The sequence below is a fragment of the Chanodichthys erythropterus genome, chromosome 1 (genome assembly GCF_024489055.1).
Source record: "Chanodichthys erythropterus isolate Z2021 chromosome 1, ASM2448905v1, whole genome shotgun sequence".
Taxonomy (NCBI): domain Eukaryota; kingdom Metazoa; phylum Chordata; class Actinopteri; order Cypriniformes; family Xenocyprididae; genus Chanodichthys; species Chanodichthys erythropterus.
The window spans coordinates 32,420,904-32,441,302 of NC_090221.1; the positions used below are offsets into that span (position 1 = coordinate 32,420,904).

General features: G+C 34.2%; 1 protein-coding gene across 1 annotated transcript; it reads left to right on the forward strand.

Moving 5' to 3' along the window:
• Window positions 1–1,364: 1,364 nt before the first annotated feature.
• Window positions 1,365–14,884, forward strand: ap1ar (adaptor related protein complex 1 associated regulatory protein). Its single transcript, XM_067382871.1, has 10 exons — window positions 1,365–1,671; window positions 2,568–2,616; window positions 3,063–3,089; window positions 3,176–3,201; window positions 5,621–5,717; window positions 5,991–6,089; window positions 6,813–6,880; window positions 8,441–8,514; window positions 8,628–8,735; window positions 10,927–14,884. The coding sequence occupies exons 1-10, from the start codon at window positions 1,601–1,603 to the stop codon at window positions 11,202–11,204; spliced, it is 897 nt and encodes a 298-aa protein (XP_067238972.1). The 5' UTR covers window positions 1,365–1,600; the 3' UTR covers window positions 11,205–14,884.
• Window positions 14,885–20,399: the final 5,515 nt, after the last annotated feature.

The following is a 20,399-nucleotide window of genomic DNA, read 5'->3' on the forward strand; positions in this document are numbered from 1 at the left end:
AAAGTGGACAAGCTTAAAACATTTTAGACCCCTTTTACACCTGTATTTAGCGTCGTCCACTTGTGATCCGATCAACCAAAACGCATCTTAATACCAGGTGTAAACGGCCTAAGATGGAGTGCACAGAATCTAAAGGATGAAAAAGCATATGGCCGCAGGCTCAAAAACTGAGGAAGGTCTCATTAGTCTTTGCAGGTTAAACATTTCACCAACTGCTGAATGCATCACACATGCTCTAATGCCTGCAGACAAATTTAGTTTGTGTCTGTGCAGAATTAGAGACATTTAGCAAATCCAGTTGAACAAAGAGCTTCATAATGCTTCCATATGGAGAGCATTAGCTCTATACGGCAGAAAGCAATGAGTCATTTTATGTGTTCGGAGGTTAACCTTCATGGTAAATGACCACGGGTAATGACGTCCTCCTCGACAAACATCCGTAAAACTGACACTCTTTTTCCAGCACCTTTGCCAAGCATTTGGATCTCAACAGTCGTCCCACCTGTGTCACGAGTACAGCGGTCTTCTGTCTACAGGTATAATCTACTTTTCATTAAGAGCCCCACTGGCCTGCTGATAGGAGCAGGTGTATGTGTGGCTTTATCTGTACGTTCATGCGCGTGTAAACGTGGCGGAGCGTAATCACACGTGAATGTTTCAGACCGACGGCCCGTAAAGGTGGTGTCGCCGTACCTGGCGTGCAATCTGGGCGCTCTGCTTTACCTGCTGTTAGGAGCAATTTGCGCTCCCTGAAATCAAGCGTCAAAGTACGTTGGCTAATATGATTTTAATCCTCCTTGACCTTAAAAAACCAGCAGGGTCTGGTTTTGATGAAGTAATACACGAGACCCCATGTTTCTGAGTCAGAGGAGACGCAGATGATCCTCCATATGTACATGTCTGATATCCAAAGATCTCTTAGATTTGTATTCATTTACATTATAAATGTAATAATATTCACTACTGAATTTATTTGATTAAAACTACAGTAAAAACTCTAATATGTACATATTATTTTGTAAATAACTTTCTTATTTGAATATATTTTAATTGTAATTTATTCCCGTGACACAAAGCTAACTTTCAGCATCATTATTAGGCTATACGCCAGTCTTCAGTGTCACGTGATCCTTCAGAAATCATTCTAATATGCCGATTTAGTTTATTTTCAATTATTATTGGTTATACTACAGTTATATTCCAGTTGCCCAACTATGATTTATTAGTGGAAACTGTGGTTACCATGGTAATTTTAGGTATGGATGATCTTTGTCGGCCCCCAGTGTCTCAGAAACGTCATTACAGCACTTGAGCCTCGCGACTTGCCGTAGTTTAAACATTAATCACATGTATGAGTTGTCAGGAAGAAGAAACAATAGAGGTTCTTAGGCCAGAGCTGAGAACGCGACCCTATGGGCGATGAATGATGCCGCTGCGCGAGCGAAGTGTCCGCAGGTGACTCACCTGCGCGAACCGGTCGCGTGCCCGCGCTTAAACGAGTCATGCAGAATACAGTCCTCGTATCCGGAGCAATGAGCAAAGAAGCAGGATACGGATCAGGAATGGAAGAGTAGCTGAGTACACCTGATCCGTGCATGCCATGGGGAACTGCTGGGCTCAGTGTTTTGGGCTCTTTAGAAGGGAAGCAAACAGGATACAAAGAGGAGGAGGGTGAGTCATTCATGGGGTTGTTATTTAATATTAAGTTTTTAAACAGAATATTATCTTGTGATCTTTGGCAGCTTGATTCGCCTGTTGTCAGGTGCATTGCATTGAACACTCGTAGAGCCGGTGGACAGTGAAAGTCTCTGGATCTTGTATTAAAGAATAAGCCTATATATTACCACAGCTTAACTATTACATTACATACGCAGAGTTTTGGTTGAATGCAACTGATATCAGTCCCATTAGCAATGTTTATTTCGCGAACGAATCGTTCCTTTGAAATGAATCTTTTGAATGATTTACGTGAGCCGATTTGCATCACGTTTGTGATTCACTTAACTGCTAGGGAGAAAATATGCATATGTAATTTATATTTTGATAAGGGATGCACTTAAGTATTTAATTATTATAATATTTACTGGATGCATAAAAATGCGCAGCGATGAATGACACATTTGAACTTCTATTTCACACTTTTGAGCAATGATTCGAATCCTTTTTTTAAACGAACTGTCCGAACGAACCGACTCGCCTGAATGACTCGACTCATCAACGCTACTCTAGTTTCCGCATTAGTTGATGTCTGATCTCTGGACCCCGCCCAGAGTCCTCTTGTGAATCCGCCCTGGGACATCAGCTTTGTGTAATTTATCTTTATCTTAATTTATTTATAGGATCTAAACCAGGCATGGTTACTCTTTTTTTTGTTTTTATATTTTGTCTGTAAAGTCTTAGATTATTACTATTTTGAGAAGCAAAATCTCAGATTTTTTTTTTTTTTTTTTTTTTTTTTTTTTAACCATAAGGGATGATGACATTGGACAATGTTGTTACTTAAATCATGTTTTTAAATATAAACCAGTCTGGCCTGATGATTTCATTTATTTATTTATTGCCAATAGGTCTAAGTACTTCAGAAGTACCACTGCTGGGGAACATTATACCATTGAGGTACAGCCATCATAATTAATTTATTTAAAATTGAAAATTATACAGTCAAACCAAAAATTATTCAGACATTTTGGATATTTTTTTAATATATTTTTACTAGTGGGTGCAGGACTCTATAGTTAATTTATGTAAGTTAGGATAGCAAAATAAACTGTGACATATACCCAAAAATTCAGTGGACTACCAGTAAAAGTGATACAAATTTGGAACCATAAATGATTCAGACACTTTGACCTGACCATGTTTTGTTTAAGTGTAACATAATTAAGATAACGATTTTTTTCTGACACGGTTTAACTCTGAGATCTACCATTTTTTAAACTATAGTGAATAATCTGTATTAATGGAAATGTTCAAGGTGTCTGAATAAATTTTGTTTTGACTGTATATAAATAGTTATCATTATGGCTGTGTAGTTTGAGTGACACCTATTTGTTCTGTTACAGTTTGAGAACCTTGTGGAGAGCGATGAGGTGAGGACACATTTACAGAAACACACTCGTGTTCTTATAATATTCCTCCTTTGTTTAGACGTCAACACTTTTGCCTTCTTTTTCAGGGTGAGAGCTCGCAAAGCTGCCCCAGGTATGGTCTTATTTAATTTGGACTCTTTTGCTGGATTTTACTTTTACCACCTGGATACATACAGTACCCTCAAGTTAAGCAGTATGTACTATATAGCAAATCTCAACAGCTTGATTGTTATATCATCGAAAAATATAAACTATTTATCACCTTTCAATATATTAAAAGTTGAATATACTGTAAAATATGTCCAAATTTACCAGCATACAGCACATATAGTAAACTGATGTAAAGAAATAAATATTATACAGCAACACTTGGCTGTGACTGTGTAAACTTGACTTGACTTGACTGGTGCTTTAGAGTAAGATCACTTGCCTGACTGGTTTTCAAGATTTATTTAAACAGACTGCAGACATGTTAATTCATATTTCCTTTGTGGCAGCTGTAAACAGTTTTTTAACATTTACTCCTCATAATCCTATAATTTTGCTGCATAACACGGGATCCTAACCAGACACGAAGCGATAAGATTCCCGCAACAAGTAATTTGTCTATCCACACCAATCGCTATGACTATGAGATGCAACAGAAGCAATCAAAAATCACAGCCAATTAGAAGAGCATGTGGGTGGAGCTCTCTCTGCAAGCACGCTGCACTTGCAACAAAATTGATGAGCATGTTATCATAAATATTACACCCTTTTAACGCAATTAAAAATATACACTGCTGAATATTTTTTTTTGGAACCTGTAATACTATTTTCAGGATTCACCTATTAATAAAAAAGTTAAAAAGAACAGAATTTATTCAAAATATAAATATTTTCTAACAATATCACTTTAATATCACTTTTTAAGCAATTTCACACATCCTTCTCGAATAACAGTATTCATTTATTTAGAAAAAGAAAGAAAAATATTGTTACAAAAGATTTCTGTTTTAAACAAATGCTGTTCTTTAAATTTTTATTCAACAAATAATCCTGAAAAAAAAGTATCACAGGTTATAAAAAAAAATATATTAAGCAGCACAACTGTTTCCAACATTGAAAATTGAGTATCAAATTAGCATGTTAGAATGACTTCTGAAGGATCATGTGACACTGAAGACTGGAGGAATAATGCTGAAAATTCAGCTTTGCATCACAGAAATAAATTACATTTTTATGTTAATCAAAATAAAAAAAAAAACATTATTTTAAATTGTAGTTATGTTTCACAATATTACTGTTTTTTTCTGTATTTTTTTTATCAAATGTGCCTGATATGGACTGGGGGATGCACAGTGCATGCAGGGGGTGTGGCCTCAATAGCCCTGCAGTAAGAAGTGTGCTGTGTGAACGTGATTGAGGAATGTGCAGGGTAAAAATTCAAGTAAAATTGCATGAAATTTGGTTGCTTTAACCAAAATTATGCTGCAAGATGTTTTTTTTTTTTTTTTTTTTTCAACTACATTTAAGTACCCTGTTATAGGCTAACCTGCAATTTTGCAAATTCCCTGTTTATTCCCATTAATTCCCGTTAACTCCCATATATTCCTGTTAATTTCCATGGAAAGTTTCCAGGTGTGAAAGTTCCCGGAATTTTGCAACCCTACGCGTCTCGCAGTTCAAAACGCTTACGCTACGTCCTATGCCTTCCGTATTCAACTTATAAAAATAGCGTAACTGATTAATAAATTATTAAATTAAATTAAAACAATGACATAAATTATAAGCCAAGTATGAAAAAATGTTCAGAGTTTTCAAGTTATTCGATTTTTAACTAATTTAATTTGTACCAAGGGGGCGTTTTGGTAAAATGCCTATTTGAATAATATTGTTAGCTGATGCTAGCTAACTGGCTAGCTAACTAGCTAGCTGATGCTAACTTGAGGTCATTTTTGAATATAAAGTCCAAATATTTTTATTCAACCACTTAGTTAGATTACATTTGAAGGGGAAAAACAAAGCATGTGATGTTCAGAACATGGTAACTACAGTAATTATGATGCTCTGTCGCTCGTTGCTTATCGCCTTTGTTGCTGGTTAGGACAAAAAGTCTGATTAACAAGGAAAATATACATATTATCATATTATATTGGTGTAAGACGACTTTGATTTGAAGACAGTGAGTGACATGAATTTTGTTGCATCAGTCTGAGCATAAACTGTTTAACTTTTAAACTGTTTATGGATAGTATGATGGATATTGTCCACAAAAAGTGCAAGACCTATTTCTAATATATTGATTTCATATTTGTCTGTCTCTAAAAGTCACTTAAAGAAACTATGGATGGCCACTGAGGGTCCAACTGTCTTTTCCTTTTCCTAGATAGACTGATATTGGCCAGATAGTCAAGACTAGCCATTTTTATGGACTGTAATTAGTCACATTCCTGTCAGATCAGTACATCACATCATGACATGAGGTCATATAGATTTTGATTGGCTGATGGAGACTCTGAACTCTACTCTGTCTTCTGTCATTGGTCCAGACCTATTAGCGAAGAGGAGATCAGCCACTTGAAAGAGCAACGCTATGCTGCCATCACAGACCAACAAGCCCTGATCGACAAAAAGCTGAATGCTGAGGTACAACTGGTCACATCCGTACCTCCATCGCATGTGCCCTGATGAAATGTTCATAATAAGACCAGAAGCTTGTTTATAATGTAAACAAGATCTTATGTTAACTTTAAATATTTAAATGTTCAAGGTCAAAACATGTTGCCACAAAACAATGTTTTTACCTTTAAGTTAGAGCTTACTTTGAGTTTATGGTTTTATTTGTTGTTTTCCATTGCTTTGGTTTTCACCCCTGCTGAGTTTAGTTAACCTTCCCTTCCTGTTGTGATTTCTGCCCAGTTAGTGGCAGAAGAGGAGAAGTTAAGGCTAGAAGAGGAGGCTGTTTTTGCAGCCCAGCGCGAGGCAGCGCGGCTCGCTAAGGAACGAAAGCTAAAGGAGGTGAGGCGTTCGCACTGAGCGCGCCCAGCCCTTCTCTTAACCCCGCCCACTTACCTTCAGCCACATCCTTCTCATTTATGACATGCCTTCAGTTCTGTCTAATCTATATGTAACACATTCTGATTTGAACAGTAGAAAAAAAAAAAAACTGATTTGAGTTTTAAAGTTATGCATTGTATATCATGTATTTTTGTTGAAATTACTCATCTTTAAAACGTATATTGATTGTTATAACGCAATGAATATTTGAGATCAGGGACTTATAAACAGGATTGAAGGCTCTTAATGTTGGTCCAGCATCAAATATTGATCAACTTCTTCTGAATAAACCCAGCACTTAATGCTGATTAAAGTAAAATCGATCTGCTTCCAAGAAAACCTTCTCCACCTAAAACTAACTATCCTAAACTACATGCCTCTCATGCCTCTCACTGTTTTTATTAGCATTTTTCTTGTTAATTTGCCCTCATGTCTTCTGTTCATTTTTACTTTCTCTAATTTTGCTTTCCACCATGATTTGTGTGTTTGACCATCTGCTAATATTACATTTGGTGTCTGTTTCCCAGTAGGGCACTAAACTTTGGCACAAACTGTTAGAAGTAATTTTAGCCTTGTTGATGTTGTTGTTGCCGTTTTTGAAAATCTGAGCGATACCATAGCACTTGTATTAGCAAATATTAGTGGAAGTGAGTCAGTCGTCATTCTTAAAATGTCCTGTTTCAGGGGAAGCAGCAACCGCAGAGGACCAAACCCAGATCAGAACCAGAGAGCAATGACCCTCGGCACAAACCGTGAGTTCATTCTGCCCTGAAAAGAATGCAAACGGGTATTCAGTGACCCCAAAAACATTTTGAACACTTAATGTATGAGTGTCATTGCATTAGACACGGATTATCAAACCAAGTGGCATGTGGAAACAAATGAAGCAAGACTTTTCTTTAGAAATATCTTCCATTTTTTTGCCATTTTTTTTTTTTTATGATTGCCAAAAAAAAAAAAAAAAAAAATTATATATATATATATATATATATATATCTTCTACAGTTTTACTGTAATAAGAGGTTCTGATATGCTCTACACGTATCTAACAGTGTTTTGCAGACGGATGAGCAGTTGTGTATTAAGTACTTGAAAACCATACTTGAGTAAAAGTATAGATATCTTACCAGAAAATGACTTTGTTAGATGTTAAAGTCACTGTTTAGAATATTACTTGAGTAAAAATGTTAAAGTATATGATATTTTTTGTACTTAAGAATGAAAAGTATTTTTTTGATATTAAACGTAGTTAAGTACTGAAAGTAAAAGTAAAATACAAAAGCAAAAAAAATTATTACATTTTTCTATACACAGTTTGAGCAGCAAGATTGTTCAGTTTTAACTATTTCTTATATTTTGTTTACTTTTAATTAAAAAAGGCAAAATGTTTATTGTAAGTTTTAAATATAAAATATACTAATATATAAATTATATATTATACTTTATATGTATACTTTCACACATTATTTGGCTCTATTTTAGAAAACTTGATGATTATCTAATCAAAATATGTTAAAGTGCCAATAAAAAAAAAAAAAAAAAATAGAACTGAAATCGAATACATTACGTTTCTGTTGCTGCATGATGAGAATACAGCTTAAATATGCAACTTTGCTGGATAACGAATGCATAACAGTGAATAAATGGATATAAACTAATGCAAATTAATGGTAACAATTGTGACATTAAACAGTTGGTGTTTTTGTCACATTGTTTTAACCGCTTAAGGTACTACTCTCATCCTCTCAGCCTCTGGCAAATATACTACTGTTCTCCACTAATGCAGCATCTAGTCAACAAACAAATTACTTTATAATGATATGAAAACACGTACTGTATAGTGTACACTGTATAACATACCGATTTGTTGTCTGTTTTAAATCCGTTTTTGAAGTGTCCGGCTTTGAGCAGCGTGCAGCCTCACATCACGTGTCAAAACAAACTCTACGAGGCATCAGTGTTAGTTTTTATTTCGCCTCTAGAGGCCGCTCTCGTACTGTATAATGACAGCGCACTCTTCTCAGCTGCTCCAGCAACGGACGCAACCCGGAAAATGAAATCAACCGCTGTTGTGCGAGCACTTGATTGCACATGCTTGCTTGCAGTCTGTGTTCTTCCGACTTTATTTTGTAGTAAGTAACGAAAATGCTTTGGAAAATGTATTGGAGTAAAAGTAAATGTTGACAGAAAAATAAAAACTCAAGTAAAATACAGATTCTCCCAAAAATTACTCAAGTACAGTAAAGAAGTATTTTTACTTTGTTACATTACACCACTGCAGATGAGGTAACTGTGTGTGTGTGTTTCTCCAGCAAAGCGTCGGATGAAGAGTTCGAGGTGTACCTGCAGAGTGTGAAGGCTCAATCTGAAGCATTTCGTGGAAACAGTCAGTTCCCTTTAACACATTGAAATTAGAATATTATTAGAATACTTGAATTTAAATGAAAAATATGAATCTCTAAATGCAAAAATCTGTATCAACTGTGTCTGTGTGTTAAGGACTCAGCTCTGAGACGAATGTGGTGACCCCGAACACAGAGAGCAGCTGGGACTTCACCAGTAAGACTGACGCCACATCACTGGAGCTGGAGTGGGAGGATGAGGAGGGTGAGTGACTGCACAGAACTGTGATAACATTTGCTTCCTGCATCCATTTATGAGCACTAAACACACTATAAAGGAGTCCAGTCACTAAATGCCAGATTGAATGTTAGCGTTTTGCCGTTTGATTCTGTTTGCTTTAAATGCCACATCCAAATAAGGGTTTAACTTACATTTTGGAGTGTTTATTAATCTTGGTTAACATTTTAAAGGTGCCCTAGAATCAAAAATTGACTTTCTTGGCATAGTTAAATAACAAGAGTTCAGTACATGGAAATGACATACAGTGAGTCTCAAACACCATTGTTTCCTCCTTCATGTGTAAATCTTATTTGTTTAAAAGACCTCCGAAGAACAGGCGAATCTCAACATAACACCGACTGTTACATAAGTCGGGATCATTAATATGTACGCCCCCAATATTTGCATATGCCAGCTCATGTTCAAGGCATTACACAAGGGCAGCCAGTATTAACGTCTGGATCTGTGCACAGCTGAATCATCAGACTAGGTAAGCAAAGCAAGAAAAATAGTGAAAAATGGCAGATGGAGCAATAATAACTGACATGATCCATGATTACATGATATTTTTAGTGATATTTGTAAATTGTCTTTCTAAATGTTCTGTTTAATGTACTGTTAAATGTTGTTAAAGTTGCCATCATTTCTTACTCTATTCATGGAGACGAGAGCCGTCGCTATTTTCATTTTTAAACACTTGCAGTCTGTATAGTTCATAAATACATCTGCATTCTTTATAAATCTCTCCAACAGTGTGTAATGTTAGCTTTAGCCACGGAGCACTATCAAACTCATTCAGAATCAAATGTAAACATCCAAATAAATACTATACTCACATGATCCGACACATGCATGCAGTATGCATGACGAACATCTTGTAAAGATCCACTTGAGGGTTATGTTAGCTGTGTGAACTTTGTAAATGCAATGTATTATAGTTGAGCGCTCAGGGGGGCAGGGAGCATGCGATTTAAAGGGGCCGCACGCTAAATCGGTGCATAGTTAATGATGCCCCAAAATAGGCAGTTAAAAAAAATAATTAAAAAAAAATCTATGGGGTATTTTGAGCTGAAACTTCACAGACACATTCAGGGGACAACTTAGAGTTATATTACATCTTGTTATAACTGGTTTTAGGGCACCTTTAACATTTACAAATGAAGATTTCAGATGCAAAAGCCTCTAAGTGCCGTCTGAAATTTTCTTCTGAAATGAGCATTTTTATCAAGCTTGTATGTTTAGGTTCAATAATTACACTTTAATGGCAATTAATAGGTCCTTTTCAGTGCCATTAAAGTGAAATAACTGAACATAAACATACGAGCTTTGAAGAAAATTTCAGACGGCACTTATAAAATCAAAATGTGTGTCTGTTAATGCAATGTGAGCAAACACTGAACCACTGTATTATTTTTAAAGTGCTCCTATTATGGTTATTACCTTTCACGTAGTGTGTAATATATAAGGTCTTATGATTTCTGTAATTCGGAATAAGCGGATGGAATCCAGTCGAAAAAATGGAATTTACTGTGTAACGCACAATATCACGGAATTTGTCAAATTTTTGATGAATAATTAAAAAGTAGGTTAGCAAACTTAAATCACAATATAGACTAGTGTCTGTGAATATTAAACTGCAAAAAGACTATTTAAATATGAATCCTGCTCGTTCTGCATCTGTGTGTGAATGAACCACACACACACACACACACACTGAGGCATGCGTGATGCTCACGGTGTTTTCAGCCTCTGCCGCTTCACTATATGAGGACATGAATGCATGAACTTCATCTCCAGAGCTGCACTGAGAGTCTCTTTGTAAGAATTTTACTGTTTCATTTGAGAAAAACTATCGTCATATCATAAGCACACAGAAACCCAAAGGTCTTCACTGCAACCTGTCACAATAAAAGTTAGGTTTAATATAGTGAAATATATTACTGTTGTACAGTAGAATTTAGCTACATCTCAATGTAATAATAACACTAATAATAATAAATTATTAAAACTTGATTTTTTTTTTAAGGAGTAATCACAATCGTTTTTTTGTTGTTGTTTTTTTTTTATTGGCATGCACTGTTAATACATGTCCCTATGCAAAATGTATCAGAGCAAATAGGGTTAATATAATCCATACCGCCTTTACTGTAATTAATTCATTTGTGGCATTACACAGGAATGAACCGAATGGGTCCTGCGTGGGAACGTTCCAAAACGGAGGAGGACATTTTACGAGCGGCGCTCCGTCCTGGCGGGAAACAGCTGGACAGCGGCCCCACCTCCACCTCTGAGGACTCCAACGCTCTGGAGTGGGAGAACGACTTTGTCAGCGCACATCCTGAGGACAGTGGTGACCATGGCGACGAGGACTTTGAGGGATTTGTTAATCCAGTGCTGGACACACCCACTGAGGAGGCGGAGCATAAGGCCAGCTCTGACCAGCAAGAGAGATAGTCTACGGCAAGAGACAGTGAGACTGCAGCGATTTCAAATGCCTCATTCCAATTCAGTGTGATGTGACTGCGGACGGTCAGTTCAAATTAATGTATTAAATGAAATTCATAATTCTCAGTGTGAGAGAAAATACAAGGAACAGAAATGCTTTTTATGGTTTGTACTTTGTCATTGGGTGAATATCATGAAAATCGTCATAATTTACCCCCCCCCCCCCCTAAAAAAAAAAAGAAAAAGAAAATTGTGACTTTTTAATTTCACAATTATGACATTATAACTAACAGTTGAGAGTTTATTTCTAACAATTTTGTCTTTTCTCAGAATTACGGAAGCGGATTACGGCCAAGCAATAATAAAAAAATAAACCATCTCGAGATTAAAGTTGTTAAATTTTGAGAAAAAAGTCAAAATAAAATGTTGAGAATAAACTCATTAAATTACGAGAAAAAACTCGTTACATTTCAAGAAAGTCGAGATAAAATATTGAGAATAAACTAATTACTTGTTAAATTTAGAGAAAAAAGTTGAGATAAAATGTTGAGAATAAACTCATTAAATTATGAGAATAAAGTCATTAAATTACAAGAAAAAGTCAAATTATGAGAACAAATTCGTAATTTAATGACTATATTCTCAACATTGTATTTCGACCTTTTTCTCGAAATTTATCAACTTTAATCTCGAGATGGTTTTATTTTTTTATTATTGCTTGGCCCTAATCCTCTTCCATACAGAATTGAGATATAAACTCACAATTGTGAGAAATAAAGTCAGAATTATGAGATATAAAAATTGCAATTCTCACTTTTCTCACAATTGTACACAACACTGACTTTATAACTCGCAATTGCGAGTTAATATCACGTTCTATTCTGAGGAAAATAAACTTTTTTTTTTTAAATGACCAATTACAATAAAAATACTGTGATAGAAGAATTTCTAACTTTTAAATCAGCATAAATTAGAGTTGATATAATAAATGCAGCCCTGTATATACATTTCTCAATTTAAATGTGGCTTCTTTTCTTTTTTTTTTCATTATAGTAATGAGAACTGGGTGGGAAATGTGCTCAGTGGTCACAATCTTTATGGATCTAACAGAATGCTTCATTTTCTTTATGCAAAATTCTTTTGGTATGAAATATGACCTGGACATGTTTGTGACCAGTTTCATGAGATTCACTCCATTAGGTCACAGATTCATTAGGATTTGTGTTCCATGGGTTTATTTGCTCTGGTTTTGAAGAAGTAGATGCATCTCTAATTTATTTTTATTTGTTTCATTTGATAACTGGTTGAGAAATGTCTTGCGGTCGTTCAGCCTTATTTCAGAAGTTTTCATTAAAGAAACAAATCAAGTGCAATTTTAGAAGATGAGGGAAATTTCTCAAAAGCCACAAATGTTTTCCAGAACCATCATCATTTTTCTTTTGCATGGTTAATATGATAACACTTACATCAGACAGTATGTGGTATAACAGGTGTGCGACTGTCAGGGAATGTGGGCCCTGGTATGATGCATATGAGACACTGGACCGTTTGAAGCAAAAGACCTTTTGGCTACAATTTTCTTCCTTAAGAAAACAAAAATGCATTGGAACACATTTAAATTCCATAAGTGCTTTTAAAATAGTCACTGATTATATGGCTGTATGTGTCTGTGGGTCAAAGGGTTTGTGGTCGACACTTCTTGGAAATAGCTAGCCGAGACAGCCAGCTTTTTAAACTGCATTTTTGGACAAAATTGATCAGAAAGAGGGAAAATACTTCATGGTGTAACATGGATCGTCATATTCTACCTCTGGTTTTGATAATCCTGATGTTGAATAATCCTGAATGAATTCATAGTGTCTTACTGTATCTAAAAATGATCAATGATTTGATGTGCATATCTTTCAGGAACATGTACAAGTTGTGAAGTCAAAGAAATATTTTGCTCGAAGAACATAAGGCATGTTTTTGGCATCGATTGTGACAATATTTTCATGAATTCTTATTTACAACACATTATTCTTTTTCCTGTGATGTGAAATGTCTCATTTCACAAAATCACAGTGGGCAAAAAATATGCTTATATTTTCTTTTATAGTATGATATTAATCTTGTTTTTTTTTTTTCATTTAATTTCGAAGTGAAATATGACCCGAACATGTATATGTATGTATGTATGTATGTATGTATGTATGTATATATGTGTATATAATATATATATATATATTATATATATATATATACATATGTGTGTGTGTATGTACTTTTATCATTTAATTTTATTTTAAACGAGGCTGTAAGGGATAGATGTTTTGTCTTTACATTGGTATACACTGTATAAAGGTCCTAGATCATGTAATTTTCACAACTTGCAACTGTTTTGAGTTGTCGATTGATTTGTCATTGATTTTTTTCAGAAAGACGTTTTGTTGTTAAACAATACGATCCATTAAGCGCACTGTATTTCTGTTTCTCACAGCCTCCTTTTTATTCCTGTAAAAAATTTAAATATGGCGTCTAACCTGACTAAGGTCTATAGTGGAACATCAAGTAACTTAATTGCTGATGGTATTAGCATCTTGTTTTCTTTTTTTTCTGTCTGCCATGAACAGGAAGAACAACCTCTTCCATTGACCCCCATATTTCCCTCAAATTCTGAATTCAACCTAATGCTTTTAAATGCTTTCATGAATTCTGATCTGTATATAATGGATTGTAAAGCAGACACTAAAGGCCTTTAAGAGTAGTGGAGACTCGAGTCTGACGCGACGGCGTCTGGTATCTAGTTGTAGGTCTCTGAGGACTGATGTGCAGAACATCAGCGCACACGAGAGATGTACAGCACAATCATGTCATGTCGTTTTCTTATTCTACCAGCACACCTCAAAAGAAATGTATTCATGTCATCAGAATGTATGTATGTATGATTAATGCAGTGTTTGTTGTTGATCCTCCCCTCTTCTTTTGAGTCTGTTGACAATGTAACTCATCCTGTTTGAAGTGTTTGGGAGCACATTTGCAAAGATACATGAATGTTTGTCCACTAGTCAGAATTAAATAGGTCCAAGTGATTGTAAATGACATGTAGCTGGTTTGTGAAATGATGACATTTGAAAATGCAGCCCTATCTGTGTTTATGGTGGCATATTTATGGGTTAGTAGCTTTAACTGATTCCCAAATGGAAACACTGTTACCAGGCCTTATTTTGCATTATGAGAAGTGTGTATATTGAAATAATATTGGCTGTTCTCAATTTGAGGAAAATAAAATGGATGCTGAACATTCCAAGAAAGGCTCTGGACTCACATTTCCAAAGCGCTTCCCAACTCTTCAACAGCTTAATCTTGCACAATTTGTTGAAATGTTTCCTTGTGTTGGAAGAACTTTAAATTTCTTTTTACAATTCTGATTGTTTGTGATGAACCTGTCATTCAGATAAACTGAACGTAATTACAGTTTTTATTATCCAATCTACAGAACATAAGACCTCGGGTTAGATCTGACTGCTAATAAACAGATAATGATATTACATCTGTCTGTTTGCATCTCTATGAGGGAAAATTAATTTGATATTACATGTTGGTCTGTTTCATTTGGGGACACAGGGTGTATGGTATATTATTTTACCTTAGTTTGTCTTCTGTATTTTTTCTTCTGCAGTTAACCCTTGTGCGGTCTTCGAGGTCTTTTTGACCCGCAAAAGATGTTTGCTCAAATTTAAAAAAAAAAAAAAGTTCTCTTTGTCCAAATGGCATGAGACTTTGTACGGTGGTTAACACTTTTAAGATCTACAAATAAAAAAAATAAAAATATTGGAGTGATATCTTGTTTTTATGTTAATGTAAAAAAGAAAAAGTCTCTGAGACCCCGGGCAACAAAATGTAATTTTGTAACATAATATATTTTTTAAAAACCAATGTAATTTTACTCTATTAATTTTTTTTCTCAACATTTGTGCAGTTTTTGGAGGATTCATGATATCTTTTAAATTTATATAATAAAATTAAAAAAAAAAATTTTTAATAGGTTTTTATGCATGAACAGCTTTTTATGTAAAATTCATTTTATAAAAGGCCCAGATTTCTAACTTTGATTCATGTCGATAACATGGATAATTTGACATGGTTTAGTGTAAGATTTATGCCCATCTTTTGAAAAATGCAGTTTTAAAAGTAAAAAAACTATCATTTTTACCAGTAGATGGCTGCAGAGCTCCACTATTTGCTATGTGCTATTTGAATGACTGAAAGACATCTTTTTACAAGTTTTTTTCAGTTGGATTCATATCTAAATGTATGGAAGCCCGTTTCCGCCACTAAAAAAAAAAAAAAAAACGCCACAAAAAAAAAAAAAAAAAAAACCCACTAAAAAAAAAAAAAAAAAAGATTAATTGCGACTTTTTATCTCAGAATTGCGAGTTATAAAGTCAGAATTCTGAGATATAAAGTCGCAATTGCGTGATAAAAAGTCAGAATTCTGAGATATAAAGTCGCAATTGCGTGATATAAAGTCAGAATTCTGAGATATAAAGTCGCAATTGCGTGATATAAAGTCAGAATTCTGAGATATAAAGTCGCAATTGGGAGTTATAAAGTCAGAATTCTGAGATATAAAGTCGCAATTGCGAGTTATAAAGTCAGAATTCTGAGATATAAAGTCGCAATTGCGAGTTATAAAGTCAGAATTCTGAGATATAAAGTCGCAATTGCGTGATATAAAGTCAGAATTCTGAGATATAAAGTCGCAATTGCGTGATATAAAGTCAGAATTCTGAGATATAAAGTCGCAATTGCGTGATATAAAGTCAGAATTCTGAGATATAAAGTCGCAATTGCGTGATATAAAGTCAGAATTCTGAGATATAAAGTCGCAATTGCGAGTTATAAAGTCAGAATTCTGAGATATAAAGTCGCAATTGCGAGTTATAAAGTCAGAATTCTGAGATATAAAGTCGCAATTGCGTGATAAAAAGTCAGAATTCTGAGATATAAAGTCGCAATTGCGTGATAAAAAGTCAGAATTCTGAGATATAAAGTCGCAATTGCGTGATAAAAAGTCAGAATTCTGAGATATAAAGTCGCAATTGCGAGTTATAAAGTCAGAATTCTGAGATATAAAGTCGCAATTGCGTGATAAAAAGTCAGAATTCTGAGATATAAAGTCGCAATTGCGTGATAAAAAGTCAGAATTCTGAGATATAAAGTCGCAATTGCGTGATAAAAAGTCAGAATTCTGAGATATAAAGTCGCAATTGCGTGATAAAAAGTCAGAATTCTGAGATATAAAGTCGCAATTGCGTGATAAAAAGTCAGAATTCTGAGTTTTTTCTCGCAATTAACTGATGGTCAGTATCTCTGTCTGTAACAGCGCATCCAACGATAGACGTGCTGCAGTGAAGTCTGAAGCTGTTGGATGTATTAAAATGTGCCACTTCAGCTTTGTCTGATTTATTGCGCCTCCGCCACAGCTGATTCTTCTTCTTCTTATGATTATTATGATATTGTTATTATCGTGTAAAATTCATTAGTGTATCCATTCTGTTAAAAACAACTTTTATTGTCCAAATACCTCGACTGTAATTTGCAGAATTGCATGATTCTATTTCTACCCTTGAGTTGCAAAGTTAATGAAACATGATAGGTATTGGTTGTTTTAGTATTAAGCCCACTAGATGGCAGTAAAAGCTGTTTTTTCTCCTTGAAACGCTGTGTACAAGGTTACCGTGGAAACATTCTATATGCATATTCCTGCGTAATGCATATGTCCGGAGACTAATCTATATGTGTCTCCTCCAGTAAATTCAATATTTCTTTATTGGTAAATCGGCGCTAGAAATAATCCTTTATGATGTCCTCTATTTAATGTATAATAATAACAAAGCAGTAATCCTGATGGTCAGTCGCAATGAAAGGAAACGCAAGCAAAGTAAGAACTGTGAGAAATAACGTTTCACAGTAGTGAGAAAAAGTCAGAATTCTGAGATATAAAGTCGCAATTGCGAGAAATAAAGTCAGAATTCTGACTTTATATCACGCAATTGCGACTTTATATCTCAGAATTCTGACTTTATAACTCGCAATTGCGACTTTTTATCTCAGAATTCTGACTTTATAACTCGCAATTGCGACTTTATATCTCAGAATTCTGACTTTATAACTCGCAATTGCGACTTTATATCTCAGAATTCTGACTTTTTATCACGCAATTGCGACTTTATATCTCAGAATTCTGACTTTATAACTCGCAATTCTGAGATAAAAAGTCGCAATTAATCTTTTTTTTTTTTTTTTTAGTGGCTTTTTTTTTTTTTTTTTTTAAGTGGGGTTTTTTTTTTTTTTTTTTTAGTGGCGGAAACGGGCTTCCATACATTTAGATATGAATCCAACTGAAAAAAACTTGTAAAAAGATGTCTTTCAGTCATTCAAATAGTACATAGCAAATAGTGGAGCTCTGCAGCCATCTACTGGTAAAAGTGATAGTTTTTTTTTTACTTTTATAACTGCATTTTCCAAAAGATGGGCAAAAATCTTACACTTAACCATGTCAAATTATCCACATGAATGAAAGTTAGAAATCTGGGCCTTTTAATAAAGTGAATTTTACATAAAAAGCTGCTTTTGCATAAAAGCCTATTTAAAAATATATATATATTTATTTATTTATATAAATTTGAAAGATATTACAAATCCTCCAAATACTGCCCAAATGTTGAGTAAAAACATTAATAAACAGAATAAAATTTCATTGGTTTTAAAAAAATACATTATATTGTTACAAAATTGCATTTTGTTGCCGGGGTCTCCAGAGACCCCGAAGACCACGAGTGTAGTCCCTTAAATGAAGACCGCACAAGGGTTAAAAATGGGGTTTTAATTTATTTTTAATCTCACACCTTTTCTGTTTCTGTCTGTACTCTGGGTATGGTTTTCATTAATTCAGGCTTCTTTTCAGAAAAGGCTCTCTAGTGGTGTGTTGTAAACACTTTTAACATATTTTTGGAGTTTTTCCTCCATATTTTTCCATATTCTCCTCATTGCTTTACCCTGTTAAAGGGACTAGCCTATCTGTAAAAATGGTCATGTATTAATCAATTTGTATTGCCAATGTGTGAATGAAACTGAAAACGAGACCTTCCCTGACTCCCAGGTTGTCTATGAAAGCCTGTATAATGATAATTATGTGAAGGACTCGGGACGTTTTTGCTGGGAAAATCAAAAGAAGCTGACGTTTACCCACACTCCTGAGAGCTTCACTTCCGTTTAGTGACACATAATGATGAAAGAGCCATTCTGTACTATAATGTCAATGTGTCATGCGAAAAAAGGGATACATTCAAACTATAGTCTCACATTGTCAGATATAGTCTAGTCCCAAATATAGGCTTCTTTATAATCAAACTATCATAACAGTGTTTAGTTTAATTACCTCATCTGACATGATGCTGGTGAATTGCAGAGCTTGTGCAAACATATCCACATCGCTATGATCAGATGCTTTCTTAACTGCTGTTTTCTCACCGCTGTCATTTTTGTTGTGTTTATTTTGTTATTGAGAGGAAAAAGTGCAGCTCATATTTTAATATTCATGTAAATGTCACTCTCAGCAGCATGGATGGTGTCTGGGGTGTTCGTTAAAAAGTATATGGCTGCAAAGTTCTTGAATCAAATCACGTTCAGTCTCTTGTACATTATGTGTGAGAGCATGAGCAATAAGCTCCTGGCTAAAGTTCACTTAACAACCACCAGTGTTGCTAATAAGAAGGTAATATGAATTTAGCCCCATGCTTTTCTCTGGCTGATTTGATTTAATCTTTATATATATATATATATATATATATATATATATATATATATATATATATATATATATATATATATATATATATATATTATAGGGTACAACAGGGCTAAAGGCTCCATGGGGTAAAAGGCTCCTTTGATTTTATTTTCCTCTAAATCTCTAAATGGCACAGAAACTTGCCACAGCACTTTCCAAAACATCCGATTTTCAAGATGCACGTGAAAATTTATCTGATCCTTGTCATGATTGCGGGCAGCAGTGCAAAATTGATTCTGCGCTACTTAAATGCAATATTTTATGTGTTTTAAAATATCGTAGATTTAAGTAGCAAATAAGAATTGCTAAAATCATTGAATATATTTTGAGACAAAGGTCTTCATAATGATTTTCAGTTTTATTCTAGGTAATTAAACCAACAGTTTTTCAGTAACATGTATCCATAATAAATGTATGGTATAACAGCAGGCAAACCTGCTGTTGGGGCAAAAGGCACCATATTTAACATGATTATAAATAGTTAGATGACTTTTCCATTTGTTGATATGACATGGTTAAATTCAGATGGTAAATATATATCAAACTGGATATCCACCTTAGAGATAATCACCATATTTATAATGAAACCATCATATTTAAAAATATGATATCAATCATATATAATAAAATATCATATATTGTTAATACTGTAAATCTATATACAATTATTATGGGATCTCATTTGATGCTTTCAGAATCTTTACTATTTTTTAAAATTATTTTGTGTATATATTCTTAAAATATATTTCTATATTAGCATATTTTAATGACAGCATATTTATTGAACAAAAATTAATTATTTTATTAGTCAAAATAAACATAAAATAGTACAAACTTTGATAAAGTGATTGTTTTGAACAAGTATTAACATAGTCATTATTAAACAACATTTTATGCCTTTTACCTCATGCTGGGGAGCCTTTTACCCCATGTAAAAGCCCCCCCTCGCCACCATACTTTCATAAGATTTTTAAACAAAATAAACCACTTTTATGATTTATTTTCACACAACATCTGTTGCTCCATACATGTTCAGTACAAACATATATATTTTCTGCAATCATACATTATAGGAGTAATGAAAAGCATATTTTTCTTAAGGTGTGCCTTTAGCCCTGTTGTACCCTCTATATATAAAGAGAATAAAGGTGAAACCCATAGACTGTAGGTGAAACCACAATGATAATCTGTGATACAAATTTAATGTAGACCTGGAAATAGATTTTCAGTATTTTGAAAAATGTGAAACAAATATTTAAAAACTCAGGCTATTTAAGATTTTGCAATATTTCTATGTTAGCCTACTACTCAAATAAGGAAACTTTGTGATAGCCTTCCACATTAACTCATATTACCTTTAATAACTA